This window comes from Oryza sativa, chromosome 2 (genome assembly GCF_034140825.1).
Source record: "Oryza sativa Japonica Group chromosome 2, ASM3414082v1".
Classification (NCBI taxonomy): Eukaryota; Viridiplantae; Streptophyta; class Magnoliopsida; order Poales; family Poaceae; genus Oryza; species Oryza sativa.
Window position 1 is genome coordinate 1,991,963 of NC_089036.1, and position 26,060 is coordinate 2,018,022.

General features: G+C 42.4%; 4 protein-coding genes across 5 annotated transcripts; all 4 read left to right on the top strand.

Annotated features, from left to right (window-relative positions):
- Positions 1 to 1,421: 1,421 nt before the first annotated feature.
- On the top strand, positions 1,422 to 13,018 carry LOC4328238 (probable histone acetyltransferase HAC-like 1). The gene is made up of 16 exons (NM_001409311.1): positions 1,422 to 2,226; positions 2,616 to 2,721; positions 2,844 to 3,120; positions 3,461 to 3,961; positions 4,666 to 6,437; positions 6,993 to 7,289; positions 7,391 to 7,669; positions 8,726 to 8,854; positions 8,947 to 9,147; positions 9,307 to 9,449; positions 9,534 to 9,846; positions 10,005 to 10,144; positions 10,976 to 11,054; positions 11,140 to 11,529; positions 11,864 to 12,081; positions 12,177 to 13,018. The coding sequence occupies exons 1-16, from the start codon at positions 2,042 to 2,044 to the stop codon at positions 12,286 to 12,288; spliced, it is 5,142 nt and encodes a 1,713-aa protein (NP_001396240.1). The 5' UTR covers positions 1,422 to 2,041; the 3' UTR covers positions 12,289 to 13,018.
- An 857-nt stretch (positions 13,019 to 13,875) lies between these two features.
- On the top strand, positions 13,876 to 16,690 carry LOC4328239 (uncharacterized). Of its 2 annotated transcripts, XR_001542989.3 has the most exons (6): positions 13,876 to 14,311; positions 14,492 to 14,767; positions 14,859 to 14,927; positions 15,537 to 15,729; positions 15,817 to 16,396; positions 16,518 to 16,690. XR_001542989.3 is itself a non-coding variant. In XM_015768520.3 (5 exons), the coding sequence occupies exons 1-5, from the start codon at positions 13,934 to 13,936 to the stop codon at positions 16,209 to 16,211; spliced, it is 1,311 nt and encodes a 436-aa protein (XP_015624006.1). In that variant the 5' UTR covers positions 13,876 to 13,933; the 3' UTR covers positions 16,212 to 16,485. The 2 variants fall into 2 exon arrangements, 1 of the variants encoding a protein (XP_015624006.1); XM_015768520.3 differs by lacking the exon at positions 16,518 to 16,690 and having other exon boundaries at positions 15,817 to 16,485.
- An 852-nt stretch (positions 16,691 to 17,542) lies between these two features.
- On the top strand, positions 17,543 to 21,520 carry LOC4328240 (uncharacterized). Its single transcript, NM_001425714.1, has 13 exons — positions 17,543 to 18,166; positions 18,477 to 18,689; positions 18,785 to 18,989; positions 19,141 to 19,216; positions 19,321 to 19,456; positions 19,561 to 19,665; positions 19,751 to 19,828; positions 19,920 to 20,009; positions 20,097 to 20,162; positions 20,492 to 20,548; positions 20,652 to 20,729; positions 20,821 to 20,868; positions 20,986 to 21,520. The coding sequence occupies exons 1-13, from the start codon at positions 17,594 to 17,596 to the stop codon at positions 21,055 to 21,057; spliced, it is 1,797 nt and encodes a 598-aa protein (NP_001412643.1). The 5' UTR covers positions 17,543 to 17,593; the 3' UTR covers positions 21,058 to 21,520.
- Positions 21,521 to 22,922: 1,402 nt separating this feature from the next.
- On the top strand, positions 22,923 to 25,592 carry LOC136355167 (guanine nucleotide-binding protein subunit gamma 2). Its single transcript, XM_066307426.1, has 4 exons — positions 22,923 to 23,321; positions 24,924 to 24,976; positions 25,065 to 25,109; positions 25,215 to 25,592. The coding sequence occupies exons 1-4, from the start codon at positions 23,070 to 23,072 to the stop codon at positions 25,315 to 25,317; spliced, it is 453 nt and encodes a 150-aa protein (XP_066163523.1). The 5' UTR covers positions 22,923 to 23,069; the 3' UTR covers positions 25,318 to 25,592.
- The last annotated feature ends 468 nt before the right edge of the window (positions 25,593 to 26,060 follow it).

The window sequence follows — 26,060 nt, forward strand, 5'->3', positions numbered from 1 at the left end:
TTCTAGCATTGCCCATATTCATATATATGTTAATAAATCTAGACATATATTTGTGCCTAGATTCATTAACACCTATATAAATATGGGCAATGGTAAAAAATCTTATAACTTGAAGCGGAGGGAGAAGGCCTTTAGTGCGTGAGAAACATATGTTCGTACTAAAGAAAGATACTCCGTATGAATGCGTTTTTGATACGTGTGAAAGTGCATGGATCCATGATTCTACTCAAGATACGTGTGATACATTCTATAATCGTAACGTCACCAATGCGTGGAGCTGGATGTGAATAATCTCTCAAGCTGGATAAACATTCTATAACTAATTACGTTTAAATATCATTAACATACCACAGGCAAGCGGAATCTTTAACCATAATATCACTAATTAGTGGTAAACACATGAAACCAAAGACATCCTACAACATATCTAACCAATACGTGCGACAAATGAAATATTCACCAAAAATATTCTCCCCCCTTTCCATCCTGAATTCCTGATTTCACGTAAGTTTGCCACTGCTTTATAAGGCCATTTACACTACACTAATGTGGCATTCAGCCCAAGCCGACCAGTTCAAAGATTCTATGTCACATATACTTCTCTTGTAACCAAAATAGGTTACCCATTCCTCGTCAGAGATTGTCAGGGAGGGGAGAGGAAATCCTCGCTCGGCTACCTTCTCGAGCTAGTTCGTTGCCTCCAACACGGAGTTGGGAGAGACGACGACCATAGTTGGGAGGGACATACCGGGAGGTCATCGTCACCGCCCAATATGCATCGTCGAGCTCCGCCGCCACCGCTCAGACCCCCACCAACCATCGCCCTCGCTGCCGGCAGATCCATTGAGAAGAGGGAGGGGAGCGGCTCCTGCCAAATCTACTCCGCCGGTGGGAGAAGAAGAGCAAGGGGGGTTCGCCGCCATCCCCTCCCCGCAAAATTCGGTGCCACCCCGCTAATGTCCTGATCAGTTACTACTATTAAACTTTAAAGTCTGCCCATTATTTCCCAAAATGGAATTGCTGCCGAACCCCCTGGCCGGCAGGCATGACGTTTTAAAGTACTACACTCTCTCCGTAGTAGCAGCATATAGCATCTCTTCTTCACTTCACAGACATGCGACCCTGCGGGTGTTACGCTCCTCGCTCGCACACCACGACCACCGTTCACACCACACGTGCGAAAAAAAAAGGAACCCGACCCCGAGTCCCTCTCCCCAAATCCTAGCCGTTGGATCCCCATCGCACGCGCGAAACTCCCCCCGCGGCTGATTTTTCACCGTCTTCCACAGCGGCGGGGCCCGCGGCCGCCACGCCCCCCGGGCCCACACGTCAGCGACACGCGGCCTCGCGTTCCACACACACCCCCGGATCCGCGCCGATCCGCGATTGGTCGACGACGTCTTCCCCTCCCCTCCTCTCCTTCCTTCCTCCCTCTCTCTCTCTCTCTCTCTCTCTCTTCACCGCGTCGCTAATCCCCACCTCGTTTCCACCCCCAAATCACACCGCCGCCGCTGCAGCCGCCGTCGCCGCAGCAGCTGCTGTCTCTCCCCCGTGCTAGTGGGGGGGCGCCTCACCCCGCGGGTGTACGGACGTGCCCGGAGTGGGGGGGAACGGGAGGGGGGGTGGGGAGGCTTGGTGGTATCGGGTGGGGCCCGCTCGGTTTCTAGGGTTTCGGCCGCGCTGACACCTCGGGGCCTCCAATTCGGCGGCGGGGCTCCGCGGTGGGGTGGCTTGCTGCTCCCGATTGCCGCCCGCCGGTTCTGATCGCTGTGGGTGTTGCTCTTGCTGCTGCTGGTGGTGCTGGTGCTGGTGCTGGTGTTGTGCTGTTTATGCTGAATTGGGTTGGGTTCGCGGTCGGATTCGTGGAGGGGTAGTTTGCCTCTACTGTTGCTGCGCTCTGGGGTTGGGGTTGGAGAGAGAGGCTGCTTCTTTTGGAGGTGCTGTAAGGCGAGTGGCGGTGCGCTCGCTTGCTGTCGCTGCGTCATCCAGCCGTGCTGCACGGCGATGATTTTTATGCTCTGAGGCTCGGCTGGCGGCAAATATGAATGTGGGACAAGCGGCGCACCTGTCCGGGCAGATGTCGGGGCAGGCGCCGCAGACTAATCAGGTTGGTGGCAGTGGCGTCGGTGGCGCTGACGGACTGCCACAGCAGATGCAGGACGTGGTGGGACTTGGGGGCCTTGATACCCAGTTTTTGTTAATGCGCAACACTATGCGCGATAGGATGTAAGCATTCTATTACTGCGGCTTCTTTGTCGGGGGACTATTTATTAGTCAGGGTGTTAATTGTACGGAGTTAATGTCGCCACTCTTACTGGCTGATCCACTGCATATCTACAAAATTAATGCAAGGATGACGACTTGCTAAAATTGCGCTGGACCTATATTACCTGTACTGCCTTTTACGCTGCTGTAGTTATTTGCTTCTCAAACTGTAAAGTGGAGGATAATTATAGGACTACTGTTATCGCTTTTGCGTCGCGGATACATGGGGGCTCTGGGTTTAGTTTGATCCCCATCCATATTACCACAATTTAGGCCTTCTGCTGATGGTTTGAGTGCAATAGGAGGTGAAGATAGATTTTTTGATCTGATACTTGTTTGTAAACTGGCAGATTCGAATATATAGGAAGGAAGCAATCATCGACTGATTGGCGGCGACGGCTGCCAGAACTTGCTAAACGGCTCGAGGAGATCTTGTATAGAAAATTCTTAAACAAGGTATTGCTCTCTGTCCCCATAATACTTTTGTGCCTTTGGTTTAAATTCTGTTTCGGGGCAAAAGTAGATCTAACTGTTATGTTATTCTATCTGTTTGATTCTTTTTGTTGTTGTTGGAGCAGGCCGATTACCTCAATATGATGAGGGGACCAGTTGAGCCACAATTGCAGTTTGCTATTAAGACTTTGAGTGCTCAGAACCAACAAAATCAACAAAACCAACAAATGCCAAGGCAAATGGCATCTTCCTCTGGCTATGGCACGATGATTCCAACACCGGGCATCACACAAAGTGCAACTGGAAATTCTAGAATGCCCTATGTAACTGACAACACTGGCCTTCCGTCATCTGGTGCAACCATGGTTCCTCAGGGTGCCAACACTGGTACCTCACTTCCAGGTTCTTATTGTTCCACTCAGCTTGTGCTCATGCTTTTAGGACTGATTGCCTTACTTTGTAGTCTTCTATATCCGTGCTGTAGGAATTCTAGCATAGAATGCTAACAGCAACCAGCGACTGCCAAATATGTTTGAAATTTACTACCCCCCTTCCACTAGACTGTAGTTATATCCATATGACAGTTGGAGCATGCTCTCCAAGCTTTCTGTTGTTTTGAACTGAATATATTACAGGAGTGAGAAACTAATGCTGACCTGGTGTCAAACAGGCGCTCTGTATACTTTGACTTTTTTATTGATTGTCCATTTCCACATGTGCTTACTTTTATTTGTCCATACAGGTTCAATGTCTAACGGTTACCAGCATCTAACTACCAGTGTTCCATTAAATTCAACCACAAGCAGCATCCCATCTACGATGGGTCCTGTGGGTATTCAGCGGCAAGTGACTCATATGATCCCCACTCCAGGATTTAATAATCAACAGAATGTGCCTGTGAATCCTGATTTTTCAAATGGAGCTGGATATTTCAATGGTGAGCCAACTGTGACATCACAAATGCAACAGCAGAAGCAATTTCCTAGCAACCAAAACAGTCATCAAATCCAGCATATTGGGGGGCACAGTAATTCTGGAATGCATTCAAACATGCTGGAGAATTCTTCTGCATATGGTTTATCAGATGGACATGTGAATGGTGGAATGGGTGTACATGGGTCAAACATGCAGCTAACAAACAGAAGTGCTGCATCAGAAGCATACATTAACATATCCACATATGGAAATTCACCTAAGCCTGTGCAACAACAATTCAACCAGCACCCTCCACAGAGGATACCGAGTATGTCTTCTTTTGATTCACACTGTCTTCTATTCACTTTGTTGGAACTTGGAATGTTCTTCATTAGTTTGGGAAGTGGGAACAACACATAATTCATAACTCTTGTTTTGGTTCTTTGTTATTAGAGTCAATGGCCTTCATGTTGTTGTGGTTAGAGTCCTTGTGCCCGAGAATGAAATGATACTGTTGCAACATTAAAACAATTGCCACTAGTTTGGATGTCTGTATTTAGTATCTATTCTTTATTAGTGTCATATTCATTCTGCAGGCATGCCAAGAAAGATTTTGTAAGTTTCTGCAGCCTTTATACACTATATTTTTAACTTTTTGACCACTTAATGCAGATAGAAGCTCCTAAACAATAAGGCAGTTTTCTATGCAACAAATTTGAATATACTGATGATTTAAGATCGTCATTAGTTCAGATTTTTACCATATTTTTTAATCACTAATAGCGACAATGAGGTGCTTCACAATTCACTACAGAAGGCTTTAATATTTATTAGGCACATATGCGTAGCTTACTTTTCCTCGTTCATTACACCCATTTGATCTGCACCTGGGGAGGTACTGCTTTATTTGTTAGTTTAGCATGCATGGTAGAAGTTGATTGATATTCATGTGTTTCTTTTTTTTACAAAACAGAACTCATACGTGTTCATCACATTGTGACAAAGGATGATTGTGTTGTTTTTTGTGTGCAGCACCAGTTGATATATCTGGTTCTGGGAATTTTTACAATACTGGTTCTTCTGCTTTAACAGCAGCGAATAATCATAGCATGGGTGCTACAAATTTGCCATCTAGATCAAGAATGAATTCCATGTTGCACACAAATCAGTTAAACATGCAATCCATTCAACCGCAACCTCAGATAAAAACTGAGGTTTTGGATCAGCCAGAAAAGATGAATTTTCAATCTTCTCAGTTGACTCACGAACAACTTATCCGCCAGCAACATTCAATGCAGCAACATCAAATGCAGCCTAGTTCCCAGTTTGTGCAAAACCAGTACCATCTGAATCAACAGCAGCCTAACTCACAGCATCAGCAGTCTATACTGAGAAGCAATTCCCTTAAACAGCCCCAACTGAGTTCCAGCCATTCTATGCAATTGTCAGAACAAGGAGCTCTGCCACACACTGAGCTGATATCTTCACAAGCTACTGAACACGCTGACATTCCAATTTACCAGGGTCAATACCAGCAAAGAAGTGCTCATGATAATGTCAAAGGAGGGCAAGTGTTTGGACATCTTTCCAGCTCTCAAAATTTTCATTCTAATGCGTCCCATGATTCTCAGCAATTGTTGCCAACTAATCAGCAGCTTGATGACAGTTCAAATGATGTAAGTTATGTCTTGAAAGGATCTCAGCCAGAGCAGATGCATCAGGCTCAATGGCGGCCTCAGACAATGGAAAAAGCTCCTGTCACTAATGATTCGTCTCTTGAGAAGCAAATACAGGCAGATTTGTGTCAGAGAACAATGTCTCAGGATGGAGCACAACAGCCATTTTCATCTGATTGGCGCCTTCCTGGTTGTACTGTGACTCCAGCTGATCCTGCATTGCCAAAGCTCCCTAGTGGAGGACTTGAACAGGCTGCTGGAAATATCTATTATTTTCGTCAGATGAAGTGGTTACTTTTGCTATTTCATGCAAAATCATGCTTAACTCCTGTCGGAAGTTGTAAATTCCATCGCTGTTTTCAGGTACAGGAGCTAGTAAAGCATTTTGAGAACTGTAAAAGGAAAGATTGTTCATACAGGGATTGCAGGAGGTCAAGAATGGTTACTGAACATTATAAGGCTTGTGTCGATTTGCAGTGTCCTGTATGCAGTAATGCAAAGAAACTTCTGCAGCGTTCAGCTGAACTAGCAAGCAAGCAAAAGCCCCCTGAGCCTAGAAAAATTGCTCAACAGAATACGGCTCAAAGAATCATGAATGGGGTAGAGGGTGACATAATGGACATCGACCTAGTGTCAGATGAAATCTTTGATAGTCAGCCTTCTGTTCCAAAACGCTTAAAGATGCAGCCTGTATCACCCAGTACTGCAGAGCGTGAAGTTTCTATGCCCTCCAATGCAGGGCTTATATTGCAGGAAACACATTCTGAACTGCCTGACCAGAATAACAAGGTGGGACAACTGAAAATGGATGTGAAGATTGACCCACGACCACTGCAGAAGCCTGCAAAGATTGGTTATGGTACTGATGGAAATGTGCCCACAGCGAGACATAATGTGGCACCTGGAGGCTCAAATGAGATCAAGACTCATGTCAAGCAAGAAATCATGCCAATTGACAAAGAGACAAGTGAGACTGCCCCTGAAGTTAAGAATGAAGCAAATGATTCAACAGACATCACAGTTTCTAAATCAGGGAAACCAAAGATAAAAGGTGTCTCAATGACTGAATTGTTCACCCCAGAACAAATTCAGGAACATATCAATAGTCTAAGGCTGTGGGTTGGTCAGGTATGTGTTCATTTTTTTTAATAAAAAAATTTATTCATAACCATTTCAGTAGCTATCTAGGTTTTCTTGGGAGTGAAAAAAGTGCAGATTAATTTAAAGTAAATAGATAGGAGTAGTAGAGGACAAACACTTTTTGATATGACATGACGCAAATTGTGCTATCATACCCCATTTGGGCATGCAAACAAGGGGCAAAAAAACTAGTTCATTTGTTTTTCCAGTGAATGAAAATTCTTCACCTTTGTTACTACTTCAAATATAATATGCAAAGACAAGGGAAAAAATATTTCATTTGTTTCTCCAGCTAATGAGAATTGTTTCCCTTTCTCACTACTGCATCGAATATATTACTACTAGTTACTGTATTAGCTTATATAGTATTTAGCAGGCTAAAGCTTTGCCGAGCTCTAAAGCACTGATTGAATTGAACTGTATAGAACAAAATGAAATTTTTTCATTGTCTTCATTAGAGACATGCTGGCATTTTGTAAGGTACTGTTTTTATGCTCTTGTTATATAATTGTCATGATGAATTACTGCCTTGTCATCTGACAGAGTAAAGCTAAAGCTGAAAAGAATCAGTTGATGGGGCATAATGAAAATGAGAATTCATGCCAGCTCTGCAAAGTGGAAAAACTTACTTTTGAACCCCCACCAATATATTGCTCCCCTTGTGGTGCTCGGATAAAGCGAAATGCACCATACTATACCGTTGGTACTGGTGATACTCGCCATTTTTTCTGTATTCCATGCTACAATGAGTCCCGTGGTGACACTATTGAGGTTGAAGGGCAAAACTTTTTGAAGGCCAGATTCGAGAAAAAAAGGAATGACGAGGAAACTGAAGAATGGGTAAGTTCCTTTTTCATTTTTGGTGATTTTGTGTCTGTATCATCAAAATTTGGGTATCTTCCTTTTGTATATTAAATCTTTTTAAATGATGTATTCTGCAGTGGGTTCAGTGTGACAAGTGTGAATGCTGGCAGCACCAGATATGTGCTCTATTTAATGGTAGAAGGAATGATGGAGGGCAAGCAGAGTACACCTGCCCAAATTGTTATGTTGAAGAGGTGAAACGTGGGTTGCGTATGCCTCTACCACAGAGTGCAGTTCTTGGGGCAAAAGATCTGCCTAGAACTGTACTAAGCGATCATATTGAAGATCGGCTTTTTAAACGGTTGAAGCAGGAGAGACAGGATAGGGCAGCTCAGGAGAGGAAAAGCATTGAGGAGGTTAGTTAAATTAAGTCATATTTGTGAAGTGAATTTTGTTCTCTATTTGTTGCTCTAAATGTCTTTAGATTCGATCACAGTGCACTTCGCTATTACGCAACTATGCATTACATTTTTTTTTAAAAAAAAAATTGTGCTGCACGGAAGCATTTTTTTATAAGTGCCTTCACAGCGCATGAATAATTTGATTGTTCCAGCCAATGTTTTATATCCTAATTTGAAATATATACTGTTTCCAACTAAATTGTGAATCGTTTCTCTCAATTTCAACTGATTTTTTCTGTAGATATTGATTTCGAACAACATACATCATCAGGCACTTACCAAATAATGCAAAAACAGCCCAAAACAGCAAATGCCAATCATGAGTTTTGTCCTAACACTGAACTCCTACCTGCTATATAGTTAGGTACTATTTTGGAGTATTAACCTGTACAATAATGATATATTGTATGAGTTACCTACAGATTGGGAGGTGGTACTTAAATGACATCTTGCTGGCATAATAAACTGAAGCATACCAAATTAAATTCCATTAGTAGTTTGGAATGTGTTAGTTATATTATCATATTTTGCAAACTTATTTAAACTTATTGTTGAAGACTAACTGAACAACCAAAAAGTGTAAACTACAGGGACAACATAAAAAATATACAAGAAGCATATTTCTTTTTTAAAAACGTTTAGAGTGTGTGTATGAGATTCACTTCTGCCTGATTTGTCAGTTTGAATAAAATGCATAATAAAGAGCACAAAGAAGGTCTAAATTTAAATATCGAACATTGCGAGGATTAAGTTTTATACTTCTGTGAGTATAGTGTTTTGCCATTTCTTTTTTATCTTACCAAATTTGACATTGAATACTGTGATGCTTTATGTGCTAATTCTTTCTGCATAGCTGTGTTAAATCGTTAACATCATGAGTTTATCTTGTGTGTGTATTTGTGAAGTAGGCATGACTTCTCTCCTGTAATTGAGAATAGACCACTGACTTTTGCCGTCATGAAGGAAATTATTCTCATCACTTTTAAATTCTATTTATTCCTTATTTGTTAGGTTCCTGGAGCCGAAGGTCTTGTGGTTAGAGTTGTTTCATCAGTGGACAAGAAGCTGGAAGTAAAACCACGTTTTTTGGAAATTTTTCAAGAAGATAACTACCCGACAGAGTTCCCATACAAGTCCAAGGTAAGAAATTAGTCCAGTATTCTTTCAAAAGAACACCAATCATTTCAAGCATAAATCATACGTGAAACTGTTTTTTATCAAATGTTTGGCAGGCTGTCCTTTTGTTCCAGAAAATAGAAGGTGTAGAAGTGTGCCTATTTGGAATGTATGTTCAAGAATTTGGTGCAGAATGCTCCTACCCGAACCAGCGTCGTGTTTATTTGTCATACCTGGATTCTGTTAAATACTTCAGGCCTGAGATTAGAACGGTGTCTGGAGAGGCGTTACGTACATTTGTTTATCATGAAATTCTGGTAATGTTCTATGTTTGCTGAGTTTTTCTAAATTTAAATGCGTTGTTTTGCCAGGCTGGTCATACTATTTTTGTATGCAACTCTTTGGGGGGGATTCTGCCTTCCTCCTTAGGCTAGCGTTTTTCTGCACTATCTAATGCTAGGTCTCTATGTGTTCAGATAGGATATCTTGAATATTGCAAGCAGCGTGGATTCACAAGCTGTTACATATGGGCGTGCCCACCTTTAAAAGGTGAAGATTACATTTTGTACTGCCATCCTGAGATTCAGAAGACTCCAAAATCCGACAAATTGAGGGAGTGGTAAGACCTTTGTTGACACTTCTGTTACTCTGCTCACTTTTAGCTCTTCTAGTTTACATGATTTCTGATGTACTTTACACTCAGGTACTTATCTATGCTTCGAAAAGCTACCAAGGAGGAGATTGTTGTTGAGCTGACAAATCTATATGACCATTTCTTCATTACTATGGGGGAGTGCAAGGCTAAAGTGACTGCTTCTCGTTTGCCTTACTTTGATGGAGATTATTGGCCAGGAGCTGCAGAAGATATGATCAATCAACTTCGTCAAGAAGAAGATGACCGGAAGCAGCAGAAGAAGGGCAAGACAAAGAAGATTATTACAAAAAGAGCTCTTAAAGCTGCTGGCCACACCGATCTCAGTGGGAATGCTTCCAAGGATGCTATGCTGATGCACAAGGTAGGATTGTACAGTGGTTTGCGTGCTCCTTATTTTGATAGATCACATGGCTGCTAGCACTCTACCCCTCTTTCCCTTTCTATCATCCTTGCTCAGTATTTGTTTTTTTCACTTTACTGGATGGCATCTTTACCATGAACTTGATTTGTTATGTGCAGCTTGGGGAAACCATTTATCCAATGAAGGAAGATTTCATTATGGTTCATTTGCAGTATTCGTGTAGTCACTGTTGTACCCTTATGGTGTCTGGAAAACGTTGGGTTTGCCATCAATGCAGAAGCTTTTACATATGCGACAAGTAAGTTATTTTCTTTAACAATATTACACACGTGTTATTGATCTATATGAGGCCACAGTCTGAAGACATCTGTGACATGCCAAACAAATCTATACCAGTATTATTTCACATGGTCATGTTTAATATGGTGCCCAGCGAGGAGAGTTGACTCATCAACTGGAAAATTATTCATCGAAGAACAGCAGTTCAAGTACCACAATAGACTACACAAAAATTTATCCTTGCCCCTCATTATTGAACCCACAGAAGATCACAGGTCTTTTTGTTGCATCAAGTTCCTTGTAGAAAACAACAATACCAGCCTTTAGTCCCAAGCAAGTTGAGGGGCAATAAGCTCCCAGCAAACCAGAAATACTGAAAGGCAGATGTGCTACTCTGTCCTCAACATCTGCATAAACTTTGCTAAGGCCATGACTCCCCACTTTGGTATAGTAGTCATATATCAAGCTATCTCCTCTTTTCATCCCCTTGATCTTGGCAAGCCTCTGAATGAGCATTGCTGTCTCATCAAGCATGCACGGATTTAGTCAATGGTGAAGTTGACACCCTATGCCCAAAGGGTTGCTAGTGACCCTGTTAGTGCCCCGCCTCCAATAATTGATCTCCCCATGTGCCCTCCCTGCAAACTGGGGTGACACGTAGAAAGCCCAGACACGCTCCTAATCCTCTTTAGGCAAGCCAAGGTGCCCGGATGTCTGACCCTACGAGACTAGATGATTTATAATAAATACTTTGGAAAAAGATTGTTGTCTTTAGACAGACTTTCGAGCTAGATGATTTTTTTGGGGGTTCTGGTGAAGTCATTTTGTCACATTGAGCATTTTGTTTCAGGTGTTACGATGCAGAACAACAGCTTGAAGATAGGGAGAGGCACCCAAGTAACAGTAGAGACACACATACGCTCCATCCGGTAACTGACTGAACTTATATTCTCTTCTTGTTGAGAAAAGGAGCAAATAGTAACTAACGTATAACTTGATCCTTCCATACTTTAGGTTGACATTGTTGGGTTGCCCAAAGATACCAAGGATAGAGATGATATTCTGGAAAGTGAATTTTTTGACACCAGGCAGGCCTTCCTTAGTCTCTGTCAAGGAAATCATTATCAGTACGATACCCTTCGCCGTGCTAAGCACTCATCGATGATGGTGTTGTACCATCTACATAATCCAACCGCACCAGCGTTTGTCACTACATGCAACGTCTGCTGTCATGATATTGAAACTGGTCAGGGTTGGCGGTGTGAAGTCTGTCCAGATTTTGATGTATGCAATTCTTGTTACCAAAAAGGAGCAGTCAATCATGCTCACAAGTTAACAAACCATCCATCAGCTGCTGATCGTGATGCCCAAAATAAGGAAGCTCGGCAAATGCGTGTCCAGCAGGCAAGTTCTTTTAAATGTTACCCTTAGTGATCTTCTTCGGACATTGTCAAAGATTTTTTTTTCCTCTTTAGTTGAATAAAAATATGCACTTCGTGCTAAAAAACATGACAACTGTCGAACTTAAATTCCATTTATAAATTTATGGTAAACCATATGATACCATTAGCATGGTAAATAGCCCACATAGAGAGGATAATATCACCTTATGGTTATATCATTATTTTAATTTGCATCCTTTTGTGGAAAAACTCAATTCTGTCATTGTGTTCCATTTTCTAGAAACCCTTCAGGATATAGTATCACCTAATGTGATGTTTCTTTCATGACGCTGCAGCTAAGGAAGATGCTTGATCTTCTGGTACATGCCTCGACATGCCGCTCTGGCAGTTGTCAATACCCAAACTGCCGGAAAGTCAAGGGACTGTTTCGTCATGGGATGCAGTGCAAAACACGTGCTTCAGGAGGGTGTGTTCTTTGCAAGAAAATGTGGTACATGCTCCAGCTCCATGCCCGAGCTTGCAGGGACTCAGGATGCAACGTGCCGAGATGCAGGTGTGTTGGTGCTTCTCACTTTTGTTCCGTCACCTTGCCTTGTGCTTGATCTGGAATAACACCCTGACCACTTACGGAAACTATACACTATGCAGGGATCTCAAGGAGCATCTTCGAAGGTTGCAACAGCAATCTGATTCTAGGAGGAGGGCTGCTGTAAATGAAATGATGAGACAGAGAGCAGCAGAAGTTGCTGCAAACGAGTAGTGGCATCTGTACAGCTATATACTGTGGAAAGAAGATAGGGAGCGCGCAGTGTCGCTGCCCTCGCTCATTCCCACTCCCAAGTAGAAGCTTGGGATATGGTTGAATTAGAGGATCTAGCTAAGAAGTTGTCTCAGATGGATTCGTCCCATGAAACTGTCCTGGAGATGCAAGACGTCGCGCATTCTTCCGCCAGTTGTTAACCTATGGCTTGGAAGCCTGCCTCTGCCTCCTCTTCTTCAAAGGAAAGAAATGAAATGGATGAAAGGGGTGTACCACAATAGGTGGTAACTACTGTGTTCTGTGCTAACTAGTTGCACCCTGCTGACGGTGCCCGGTGAAATCGTCGTCGTCGATAGGACCCCCAGCCCTTGGGTGTGGTGATTCTTTTATTTGACCTCCTGTACTAGTGGAACTAATCTTGTTTTGCTGCTTGCCTCCTCTTCATGTATAATAGGTTTCTGGAACTCTTATTGTTGATGAAAAATTGGTCTAGCTGTTCCCCCTCCAGCACCTTGTTGTTGTTGTTGCCTCCATCAGGAGTGAGAGGGGTATAGGGAAGAAAAAAGGAAGAAGAAGAGGGTTGGGCATTGGATATGAATTGTTTATTTCTGCCCCCCATTTTGTAGGAACCAATCTTTGTTTTAAAGTATAAAAGCATAGCATATCCTGCATTCTGTTGTATCATTAACATTACATCTCCTGCATTTCTTCTTGTTTCCCCTCTGTTGCATTTCAGCTGGCTATTTCTGTGCAATATTTTCTCTCTGGAAATTTATGTTTTATAGTACTATCCGTCCTAGAAAATAATGATTTTTTTTGACACGGATATTAAGAAACTCCATCTACTTTTGAAGGCAATATTTCTAAATCTGAAAATTTTACTTTTGATGGGCATATTTCAATCCAACCAGATATCTTCTTAATGACTTTCTCGGATTTAATATGTAACTATCCATTCTTTCACACAAGATTGGCATTATTCCACACAAGATTGGCTACATGCTCATGGAGAAATGTAAATATTAAGGCAAATGAATCGTTTATTTACGATGAATAACTAGTAACATGTTTAAATGAATGATAAGTAGAATTACTTATCCTTGGTCATTGTGCTAAGATGAAATATAACTATCAAAAGTAGATGGAGTGAACATGAAGGTTGTGATTGTACGAGGGAAAAATTAAATGGTCGACAATTATGATTGGTTAGAAAAATAACGTTCGTGGACAAATAAAGACCAATGTTGTTATACTCCATTACGGAACGGATTGAGCAAGTTTTTTTTTGGAATTTCACCTATATAAGTGTGTCCTGCTTCTGTTGTGCCACTGCCAGTAACATGTGCACCCCTACATTAATTGCTGTGTTTCCTCCCCTACTATTATACTCTGGTCACTGTAAACTGTGCGCATTGAGATTTAACCAAAATTTCGAAATTCGCTTGAATATCCTATCAGTTCGAATTTTGATACCAAAGGCCTCATGTTTGAATTACGATGAGCTCAAAGCCTCGAATCCATAACTTCAAGCCCGAACCCTGAAATCCTGGCCGTCCATTTGTTAATCGGGCGGTTGGCAAACACCCTGCTTGCTGTTCTATCCGCGCCTTGCCCGCCGTCGCGTGTGGCTCTCGCCTCGACGACCATGGCGATGTTCGCGCGGCGCCTCCTCGTCTTCCACCTCCGCCCGCCCGCGCATCCCCTCGCAGCCGCCATTGCCGCTCCCCACCGCCGCCGCAAGCACGACGCCGTCGCGTGCAGAGCCGCTGCGGGGAAGGGGACGAGCAAGGCCAGGGCGAGGGACAAGGACGGCAGTAAGCGGCAGCAGAGGCGGGCGCTGGAGGAGCACCTCAAGCGGCGCACGCGCTCCGGCGCCGCCTTCGACGCCGGCCTCTACCGGCGGCACTCCCACGCGGAGCACGTCCCCGTCATGCTCGGCGAGGTCCTCGCCGCGTTCCGCCGCCCTCTCCCGCTCCGCTCCTTCGTCGACTGCACCCTCGGCGCGGCCGGCCACTCGCTCGCCGTCAGTAGTAGTTCCCCCTCCTGTTCTCCCTTACAATTCCAGTTACCTTTACATTGCTCGCCGACGATAGCTGCTCGACGAAATGCTGCTTCTTCTTCTTGGCTCTTTAGTGTTATCCGTTGTGTGATCGTTGATGCGCACCAGCTGTTTGATAGAATGCCTATTCGGCTTGTGCAATAGATGATGGAGGCACACCCGGAGATGGAACTGTACATTGGGATGGATGTCGATCCCTCTGCGCTGGAGATTGGCCGGAGCCGTATCGAGGCCTTCCTTGCCAATAGGGAAACTAATGGAGATGACGAAGATGCCTCGCAGGGAACACTGCGTGCATACACTCACGCCAAGAATTTCAAGTACATCAAGCATGTTCTTGGCAGCGTGGATGAGAACATTGCTGTTGGAACGTCTGGAGTTGATGGAATCCTCATTGACCTTGGCATGTCATCCATGCAGGTCAGGTGTTCCGTAAAACGCAGTGAAATTGATGGTAAGCCTCCTTTATTTCCCATTTAGTCATCTGAATGCCCTGTTGTACTATCCACAGGTGAACAGATCAGACAGGGGATTTAGCGTTCTTCAGGATGGGCCACTTGACATGCGCATGGATCCTAAGGTCAGTGTTGCTTTGCTCTAGTTTACTGCCCATTCCTTCCTTCCACTTGCATACGAAAATGCATTGCCACAAAATTTTCTTCTAGTTGAAGGGCTATGAACATTGATTGACAAAACTACAGTCTTACATCTTCATCTTGTTAAAGTCTAGTTTTGCTGGAGCTTGGAAAACATGATCCCAAAACATTTTTATGCATAATGCATTCATATTGCAATGCAAACTTGTATAAAATCTTTCCAGAAATTTCTAAAACATTGAATCACACTCCAGTCCATTTTATTTGGATCTGTCTTGACTGTAGTTACACTTGTGTTGACAATTGGTATTTCACTTTTTGCAAACAATGTTAACCCAGTAAATTAATACATTATATTACTTGAAGTGCAACACATCCTTACCAATGGCCTGTTCTTTTCCATATGAATAAACTACCGTTAGATTTGCCATGTCCAAAAATTTCAAAAGAACGTAGATTTAGTGCCACTTTATCATTTGCAGTAATCCATAATCAACTAGCAAAGTGACAAAGCCCCAAAATAGCACATAATCTTAATCTTGGTTGCCTTGAAATCTTTGTACTACACCTAACCTATATATGAGATTAGACAGGCAACTTTGAAAGCAGAAGATATCTTGAATTCTTGGCCTGATCTTGAAGTTGGGCGTATCCTGCGTGATTATGGTGAGGAAAGTAATTGGCAGTCCCTTCAGAAGCGGATTGTTAAAGCCCGGGCTATGGGGGGTTTGCACTCGACAGGGGAGCTTGTCAAACTTATCCAAAGAACGTGTACCAGTTCAGGGGGTATGTATGATGATGGTATCTCTAAATGTGGTTATATGATTTGTGTATGTATGACCTGATGTTTTATGACAAACTTATAAACTGCAGGAAGGCAAGGTTGGATTAAGACTGCAACAAGGGTGTTTCAGGCCCTAAGAATCGCAGTTAATGATGAACTCCGAACTCTAGAAGATGCACTTCATGCATGCTTTGATTGCCTAGCAACAGATGGTCGCCTTGCAGTAATCTCATTCCACAGTTTGGAGGATAGAATAGTGAAGCAGACCTTTCTGGAACTTATTCATGAAGATGAAATAGATGATGATGAAGACGACTTGGTGAGTGCTGACATTGATAGTGAAGATGAACCCTGGTTTAAGCAGAGAGTGCAAGGAAAGAATGGAACCATTCTAACGAAAAGACCAATATCTCCTTCACAAGAGGAGGAAGAACTGAATCAGAGGTGCAGAAGTGCCAAGCTCAGAGTTATTCAGAAGGCGTGAACCTGGATTAATCATATGATGACTAAATTCTGAGCTCTGAGGAGCAGTGAGGACATCCATGCGTGAACTCATATAACATGTGAATGATCGCGCTTGCAGTTGCAACAATAATAACTGGAAAAACTAGCTCGAGAGGATGAAATGGCCATCCTGTTTCTGCAGTTAACTTAGAGAGTAGAGCTTAGGTAAGTCCAAAAATTAATCTCACTATTTGCACCACCATTTTGTACCCCATTCATGTACACTAAACTCTCTAACAATAGTTTTTACTGCATCTCTTCTTGTTTTTTTTTTTTGGTTATGCAGGAAGCCTCTGATTAAATTGCATATTTTACCAGCTAATTAAACATATGATGGTTGTTTGACTTGGGATTTCTTGCTCATATCAATTGTACTTGTTTACACTCAAGCAGGGTAGGGAACCACCACAAAATAAGTCAAGTTCAGATAAAACCAAAACATGCATATTCAGAATCCAACGTTGGTGCTCATCTTGTTCTTGGCAGAGATATGGCTACAACCTTTTCGTGGCTCACATTGTCACCCAATAGTTGATAGTACAATTAAAGATCACCTAAATTTAAGTCATTTACTTCTCATATTTCATATTATAAGTTGCTTTGACTTTTTTCTAATCAAATTTTAAGTTTAACTAAATTCATAAAAAGAATATAGCAACATTTCCTACATAAAATAAACATATTATCAAAATGTATTAAAAGTTAATTGTAATGAAAATAAGTTTGTATTGTAAGTAATGCTATTTTTTAAAAAATTTGGTCGAACTCAAAAAGTTTAACTTAGAATATATTATAATCCGCTTTAACTTTTATCTAAGTTAAAACTCTATAAGTTTAACTAAATTTATAAAAAAAATATCAATTCTTATAACACTAAATTAGTTCATTAAATCTAATATTGAATATATTCTAATAATACATTTATTTGGTGTTGAGAATATTGAAGGATTTTTCTTTAAATTTAATTAAATTTAAAGAAGTTTGATTAAAAAAAAAAAAAGGTTAAAATGTCACGCGGACGTACGCAGGCAAGCCAGCGACGAGTCCGTAGCCACCAGCGAGAGCGGTGAATCCGGCGGAGCCACGTCGCCGGCGCCGCCGATCGCCAAGCCCACAAGCCGCCACGTCACCCTCTCCTCCTCCGCGCCACATTTTCTTTAAATTATTTTTCTCCAACTCTTAAATCGTACCATGAGTCACTGCAGCGTGGGCCCCACCTGCTCTTCTGACAACCACATCCACAAGCACCAGCAGCCGCGAGATTTTCTTTTCTTCCATATATAAGCAGTGAAGCAGCGCACACGAGCAGCCAAGAATCTCTCTCTCGCGCGCGGATCGCCTCGAATTCGCGAGCTCGCGGAAATGGCGGCCATGTCGTCGCGCTGTGCGGCTTCCTCGTCCTCATCCGCGTTCCTCAGAGCTCCGCTTCCCGGCGGCAGGCACCACCAGGGCTCTTGCGGCTTCGTCGCCGCCGGCGGCGGTGCTAAGACGACGGTGAGGGTTGCGGCGGCGCTCGACACGGAGGCCACGGCGAAGGCTGGCAAGTCGTCCTCCCGGGCGCGGCGGGCGAGGAAGGACGGCGGCGAGCCCGGTGGCTCCTCCTCCACCGCGCTGCTTGCTCCTACCCATCCCGACGGCGGCGGCGGCGGCGGCGTGGCGCTCGACGACGTGATCGTGAACCCGGTGGGGCTGGGGCGGCGGTCCCGGCAGATCTTCGACGAGGTGTGGCGCAAGTTCTCGCGGCTCGGGCAGATGTCGACGGTGGCGTCGCCGGAGCAGGAGGAGCAGGAGGGCGTCCTCTTCCGCGGCGGCGGCCCGATGTGCGACTTCGCCGTCCCCGGCGCGCAGGACACCACCGTCCTCGTCGTCGGCGCCACCAGCCGCATCGGCCGCATCGTCGTCCGCAAGCTCATGCTCCGTGGCTACAACGTCAAGGTCACTTACTTTTACCTCTTCTTTCTTGTCAAGCTTTCTCATGTCAAATCAACAAATTTTGATCAAGGGTGTGTTTAGATCTTTGGGGGTAAAGCTTTTAAAGTATACTGACACATATTTGAAGTATTAAACGTAGACTAATAACAAAACATTACAGAGTCCATCTGTAGACTGCAAGATAATCTTATTAAGGCTAATTAATCCGTCATTAGCAAATGTTTACGGTAACATCACATTGTCAAATTATGGCGTAATTAGGCTCAAAAGATTCGTCTTGCAATTTATCTATGTTATTTTTTTTTTGAAACAGGCTCTGGTCAGAAGGAATGATCAAGAAGTGATCGACATGCTTCCAAGATCTGTGGACATTGTGGTTGGTGATGTTGGCGATGCTTCTTCAGTTCAAGCTGCCGTGTCAGGCTGCAACAAGGTAATCTACTGCGCAACTGCACGGTCAACGATTACCGGTGATCTCAACAGAGTTGATAACCAAGGCGTGAGGAATGTCACCAAGGCCTTCCAGGTAGTTCTTGTGAAAAATCTTTGAAGAAACATGCAAATCAATCTTATTTAGATTTCTGATATGTTTACTGAACTGTGATTTACTTTGCAATTCAGGATTACTACAATCAGTTGGCTCAGTCAAGGGCTGGTAAAAGCAGCAAGAGCAAACTGTCGATTGCCAAGTTCAAATCTGCCAAATCTCTTCAAGGATGGGAAGTGAATCAGGGATCATACTTTCAGGATATTTATCCTTCTAGATTCGATGAAGGCACCGATGCATCGTTTGAAATATCTGAAAATGGACAGGCTGTTTTCTCAGGTATCACCTGATATGAAAGCTATTACATCATGATCTCTGAATTGTACACTATAGTGAGATTGCCTTTTTTAAAAAAGTATTCAGATATATTGCTTCAGTTGATGATTTTTCATTTGTTTTTAATTCTCTTATCAAAATTTTCTGTGATTAGGGTTTGTTTTCACAAGAGGTGGATATGTTGAAGTGTCGAAACGGCTTTCGCTCCCACTAGGTTCCACCCTAGACAGGTGTGATAAGATTCTTCAGTTTATTTTTTCTTAATAAGTTTGCCTGATGTTGCAAAATCATGACATGATCTGTTCTTTGTTATGCTGCCATGTTCTACCTGAAGATACGACGGCTTACTTCTATCCGTGGGTGGAAATGGAAGATCATATGTTATCATCCTTGAGACTGGTCCACTAGCTGACACCTCACAGAGCAAGAAATATTTTGCTCGGATGAACACTAAAGTAGGGTTTTGCAGGGTAAGTGGCAAGTGATGATCCCACTTCACTAAATTACCTGTTTCTGCATTGCTAATCGGAGTGATCAGTTAACTAAATGCTGAAAATATTCTTGTTCTGTTCAGGTGAGAGTGCCGTTCTCAGATTTCAGGCCAGTGAACCCACAGGACCCTCCTCTTGACCCTTTTCTTGTGCACACATTAACCATAAGGTTTGAACCCAAAAAACAGGTCAGTGCAAAATGATTTGTTGAATCAATTGGAGATAGGCAATGCTTCTGGAAGTTGTTAGTTTACCAATAAAATCCTTGTGCAGAGACCTGGTGACTCGTCTCAAGGAGCTAGTGACCCAAGAAATTTCCAGCTTATAATGGAATTTATAAAAGCTCTACCTGTAAGTAATTCACCTGATTCTATCAATTGATCTGCCATTTAAATTTCCAATGTTGCAGATATTTACCGGAAATTTCATTTGTTTTTTGCAGACTGGTCAAGAAACAGACATTGTTTTGGTTTCATGCACAGGCTCTGGAATCGAACCTAACAGAAGAGAACAAGTCCTCAAAGCAAAGAAGGTATCACTTCTCATAACCACACATCAAATGCAAACTGTTCTTGATGCACTCTTGATACAAACATTAACCAGTTTATTATCTCTCTAGGCTGGAGAGGATGCACTGAGGAGATCCGGCCTCGGATATACAATTGTATGCCCAGGTCCTCTGCAGGTACAACATCTGAATGAATTGGATTGTCTTTTTTTTTCTTTTCCTAAATGTATATTTTCAGCACCAGTTGTTTCTCATGTAGTGCATTGCATATTGATATTGCTGCTGAATTTCAGTACAAGCTGTAGCTACATAAACCTTAGTGTCAAACCGATGAAACTAAATATTCATCAAGCAAGCAGCCAAGATTTAAGCATGCAAGTTGATCACTAATCATAGAATTGAGTGTGAAATTTGAGTATAAATTATGCTTATTTCCAAGCCCCAAATATACTTTCTTCAGTCCATACTACAGTATAGTATAACATAGTATCCCTTCTTCATTCCAGGAAGAACCTGGCGGTCAGCGTGCTCTGATCTTTGATCAAGGGAACAGAATCTCTCAGGTGACATAGCATTCACTGCGTGCAATTATGCCTGATATAATTGCATGTTCAATGTTAGTATACATGCTAACCATTAGGCTTTTCAACTGAAATATAAATGCAGGGTATCAGCTGTGCCGACGTAGCAGATATCTGTGTCAAGGCATTGCACGATTCAACAGCAAGAAACAAAAGCTTTGATGTAAGGAAAAAAAAAACCTTGTATTGTGAACTGGCCATTTGTGCAACAGGTAGTGAAATGACTAACCAGGACACCAACCTGATTTGTGTAGGTGTGCTATGAACATGTCTCAAAGCAAGGGGATGAGTTGTATGAACTTGTAAGCCCCAAAACTGAAACTTCAGTAGATTCATCTTTGTACAGCAATTCGCAAAATTTCTTCTCTGATCTGTCTGTGTTTTGCACTTTTGCTAATGATCTGTCGAATTGTTTTCAGGTGGCTCATTTGCCTGACAAGGCGAACAATTACCTGGCACCAGCTCTCTCTGTTCTTGAGAAGAACACCTGATTGATCAAATGATCAGTGACCCATCAAATTTTATGTCATTCTGGGTCAGATTATTGTCCATGTGTATATGATTCATCTTGTAAAGGTTTTCCTTTTCTCATAGAAACCGTGTGGAGTCCACTTGTGCCATGATGACCGTCTCCAGCACAAAAGTGAAGGAGTTGTTGACAAAAAAAATCCATGGTCCTACTACTTTCCCATCTCTGTAAAACTTGTAGAATTTTCATAACAATTGGGCATGAATTAGGGTGTGTTTAGTTCACACTAAAATTGAAAGTTTGGTTGAAATTAGAACAATGTGACGGAAAAGTTGGAAGTTTGTGTATGTAGGAAAGTTTTAATGTGATGAAAAAGTTGGAAGTTTGAAGAAAAAATTTGTAACTAAACTCGGCCTTAGGCCCATCCTATATAGCAATTTTGAGAACTTTGAAGAAGTAATGAGCATGAGGAAAGTGCATTTGTCTAAGAAGTGAATATCTCCCAATTTGTGTACATTTGTATCGTTTCTTCAATTTTGTCACGCTCAAGAAGCTATGAGTATGAATTTTAGAATTTAATTCTATGATTAATTAAGGGATGTTCTTCGTCACTTTTGTTGCCTAGTTCTGTGATAATAATGCTATCAAAACAAGTAAAACTCAACCTAAAATTTTTTTGAAGTCAAACTTTATTAGGCATACCAACTTAAGTTTCTTTTTCTTGTTTCCATAGCAAAGCCAAAGGGAGTCTAAATTTACACCTCCATCGTTGAAACATTGGCAGTGGCTTTGCTAGGCATGCCAACTCACGTATCACCCTCTGGTACCACCTTTGTCATGCCAACTCATATTTCTTTCTCTAACTCGTGTTTAGGCTCATTTTGATCTGTATGAGAAAAACCTCGAAAATTTAGAGGATTTTAATCCTATTGAAAAAGTTTCTAAGGGTGTGTTCTATAGTACAATTTTTCAACTTCTACTTCCTCAAATATTGCGCGTACGCTTCCCGAAGTGCTAAATAGTGCATGTTTTGTAAAAAAAATCTATACAAAAGTTGATTGAATGTATTTTTAGCTAATATTTAATTAACCATACGTTACCATTTATGTGACAGAAGTGTTTTCAATCCTTCTTACCGAACCTCAGATAAGAAGCCCTTTGAAAAAAAAGATAGAAAAAGATTGAACCATATCAAGTCTATCTCTCTCATCTTTTTTTTTTGTTTTTTCCTATGGTATATTCAAACGACTTATATTTTGCATTTACATTTGTATGAAAATACTATGCTTTTATATTCCTTTTTTTTTCTTAATCCTTCAATTCAAAGGATCCCTTAAATTTAACATATTATTTAAAAAACAGAATGGAGATATGTTATACTATAAGGACCCACATGAAAAGCCATCCAAGTATTTCATTATACACCACTCTTCATTAGTACTCCATCCATCCATTCTAAAATATAAATATTTGAACTTCTTTAGAAAAGATTAAAGTTGAGAGAAAACGATTTTATTTTTAGCCACATCTTTGATCAAATTCTGAATTTTGAACTAGTTAGATTCTTTCTCCAACCTTCTGATTGGTCGAAAAAATACTGAGATTTTGGAACTGCTCTCAGCCGGCCAGGCAAGTGTTACCAAAAGATAAAACACGGAAAGGAAAGAAAAAACCCAGAGATGCGCCCTGCCAGGTCAGCTTTCCGCCGCAGTCTGCCCCTCTGCCACCGGGCCCCACCCCCCACCCCTGCCACAGGTTACTGCCTCTCTCTGACCCCATTGACCAACTCCGTTGACCAGTCAAACCTCTCTCTCCCTTTCACATTTTCACCCGCCTCTCGCCGCTGCCGTCCTCGCTATGAAATGAAATGAAACCACCACCACCAACGACTTCCTCCTCCACCCGCTTCGTCTTCGTCTTCTTCCTCCTCCACCTCCACTTGATCCCAGCATCCGCATCCGCAGCTGCAGCAGCAGCGGCGAGGTGGAGGTAGCTAGATCCGTGGGAGGTGGTGGTTGTGGTGGTGAGGGGGAGATGAGGGGGGAGGCGAACGGGGAGGAGGAGCAGCAGCCGCCGCGGCGGAATCATCTGCGGGACGACGCGGAGGAGGAGGAGGAGGTGGAGCGGAGGGCGGCGAGGCCGGTTTCCGGTCAGCAGCAGCAGCAGCAGCGGCGGCGACCGACGGATGTGGGGGGAGGGGCGGCGATGAGGAGCGTGGGGTACGTCGGGAAGCACCGCCTCTCCGCCGCCATCGCCCGCCTCGACCAGGAGCTCCAGTCGCTGCAGGTCAGCGCCACCCCCCTCCCTCCTCTTCCTCTCATCTCCCATGAACTTGATTCTCCGTGTGCTTATTGCTTATCAAGCACTAGTATGTGTGCCTTTACTGTCTCTGTGCTGTGGCCTGTGGATGTGTAGCGAGTCAGCAGTTCAAGCTGTGGCGCGATCTAGATCTTGAGAAAATCCAGAAACCGAAGTTTTTTTTTTCCGTTCTATCAATGCCTTCTTGGCTTCTTCTGTTGCGTATGCATGTACTGATGTATGTGTACAATCAGTACATGCAAAGGGAAACAAAAGAGTTCTTCCTTTATCCACAGCTTTTGTTCTTACATTGAAAAATTATGAAAGCGTTGAACCAAATCACCCAGACTACTAGACTTATAGTGCTTTAAAATTAGGAGTTTGTCCTAATTTGTTTTTTTTACATTTTGTCCATGAAACATGTCCACCATTGCCCATATTAAGCCACATAATCTGCCTACTTTTGTTTAAGCGGGTTGCGAGTTTGAGAGCTTTCAGGGGGTATTGACAAGAACACAAGTAACAGGATTCTGGTGGTCTCAATGCATATATAGATGTCTCCTACTGGACAGCTTGAGCTGTGCTGAAAATATGATTCTGCACAACTTTCTGAAGTGCAGCAAGTGTTACGCATAATGTTCCACCCCCTCAGTGATTTAGATCCTAAAGCAGCACCAGTGGACAAGTTGAGGTACTTGCATCCCTTGTCTTCACTTGCTCTTCTGGCCTGTGACCCTCAGAAACACACATATGTTGCTTGCCTCTATATGGTAGCTTTCTAGAGCTTGTTAGTGAAACATTTGATGGGAACTGTTGACTGAGGCTTATAATTTGAATGGTTGAATTTGATGAATCTACTCCATTACAAGTATTTGTTATTTTCCACTATGTTCTCTGATTTTCAGCTTCTCTCTCCTAGGAGGACCTTGTTTTTCTCCTAGGGGGGTAGGGGATCCACAGTAGTCTTCTATTCTCTTGGGTTTAATTCTCTGTATTTTTTCTAAGTTAGTGGAAAACAAGCTATGCGCAGAGAGAACTACATACATTGGCAAGAAGAAAATTCAGTTTCCCTTAATATTCTGCATCATAGACAGGTTGGATAGATTATTGTGCAATGCAAGATTCTTCAAGAATCTCTCCAGGCTGCATTCGTATTAAAGGTTGGTGTGCTTAGCGTAATCCTAATAGTATAACCACCTCTATAAAATCCTATTCGGTCCTTCTGGTGCTAGGCCCTGGAATTGGTAATTAAAGTCCTGGATTTAGTAATCGGAATGAATATGTGCTATTACTCACCAGATTACGTGTAATTATTTGTGAGCACAATCAGTTCAACTATTCTTCTCATTTCTGTTCGCAAAAACATCTTGTTTCATCATATCAGTTGAAACTATACAGTGAGAAATTCACTTACATTTTCTACTGGTATTTTGTTTTTACTTAGCCACGTTTATTAGAAATATTAGGCTAAAAATCCTAACTAACTCATCGAGAGGACTTTTCTTATGATTTCATTTGGTTTATTGTCGCCATGCTTTAGTTTTTTTTTTTTATTTATTGTGATGTATAGTATATGTGCATTTGACACAGGATGAACTGAACGAGCTTGAAACCATGGAACCGGCATCTGCTGCATGCCAAGGGTAAGTAAATTCTGAGTGTAGCATTTGTTTTCCCTTGTACCTAACGTTTCTCTGTTTTGTGATTCTTTTGTCCTCTTGATCATGCCAGAGTGATCACAAGTACAGAGGGAAAATCCGACCCGCTTCTTCCTGTGTAAGTCGCGATGTTTAGCTACTCATTCTAGTACCTCACCCTGCAAGATCTGAAGATCGTACTGCATAAGGACTTGTGTAACCATGATCTTTCTCATCTTTACAGCACCATTGGTCCAGAGAACGCTTCTTGGGAGAGATGGTTTCAGCGCGTGCGTAGCTCTCGCAGTAACAAATGGTGGGCATCCAAAGGCTCAGATTTTTCCTAGCCCCCTCCTGCAAAGATGAGACTACCAGCTTTGTGCAGATTAAAATCACCTGAACTGTATCATCCACGGATGGCTTGGCAGCCAACAAGAACACAACGTCGCTTGCCGCCTTGCGGGCTGTCTAGTTCTTCTCAGGACACGCAATAGTTTTTGGAGAGAATTGCTATTGTTGTTAATGTATGTAATCCCTAACACGAACATGGACGAATGTACCGACATTATCTTCCAGAGCTCTTGATTAGCTCTGCTTGATTGATTCTAATGCTTTCCTGCAATGCCATGCAAAACATTCAGATTGCGATGCACAATATGTCCATGGAAAGGATCTGGGAAGAAAAAAAAATAACACCAGGTTCTGACCTTTGACGCTCAGAATTTTACATGTGCTGTGCTGTTAATCTTCAGTCACTGGCCAGCTGTTTATGCAGGTTATCAACTTATCATGCAGGTTTAGTCTCGACTCTGAAATAGAGTTGCCGTGGTTGTGAACAAAATGGACGGCAAATCAGCTACTCCGTCCTGAAATATAAACATTTTTAAAATAGTGTTAAGTCAAATATTTTTAATAACAAAAATATAGAAAAGATTAATCATCATTAAACACAGTATCATAATATACAACTCTTTTTATTTAAAGCTTTTTACTTTTAAACATATTATTAGTCAAAGTTTCATTTCGAAAACTATGCTAAATTCAAAAATAATTATATTTTGGGACGGAGATAGAACTCGCTACTCAGCAC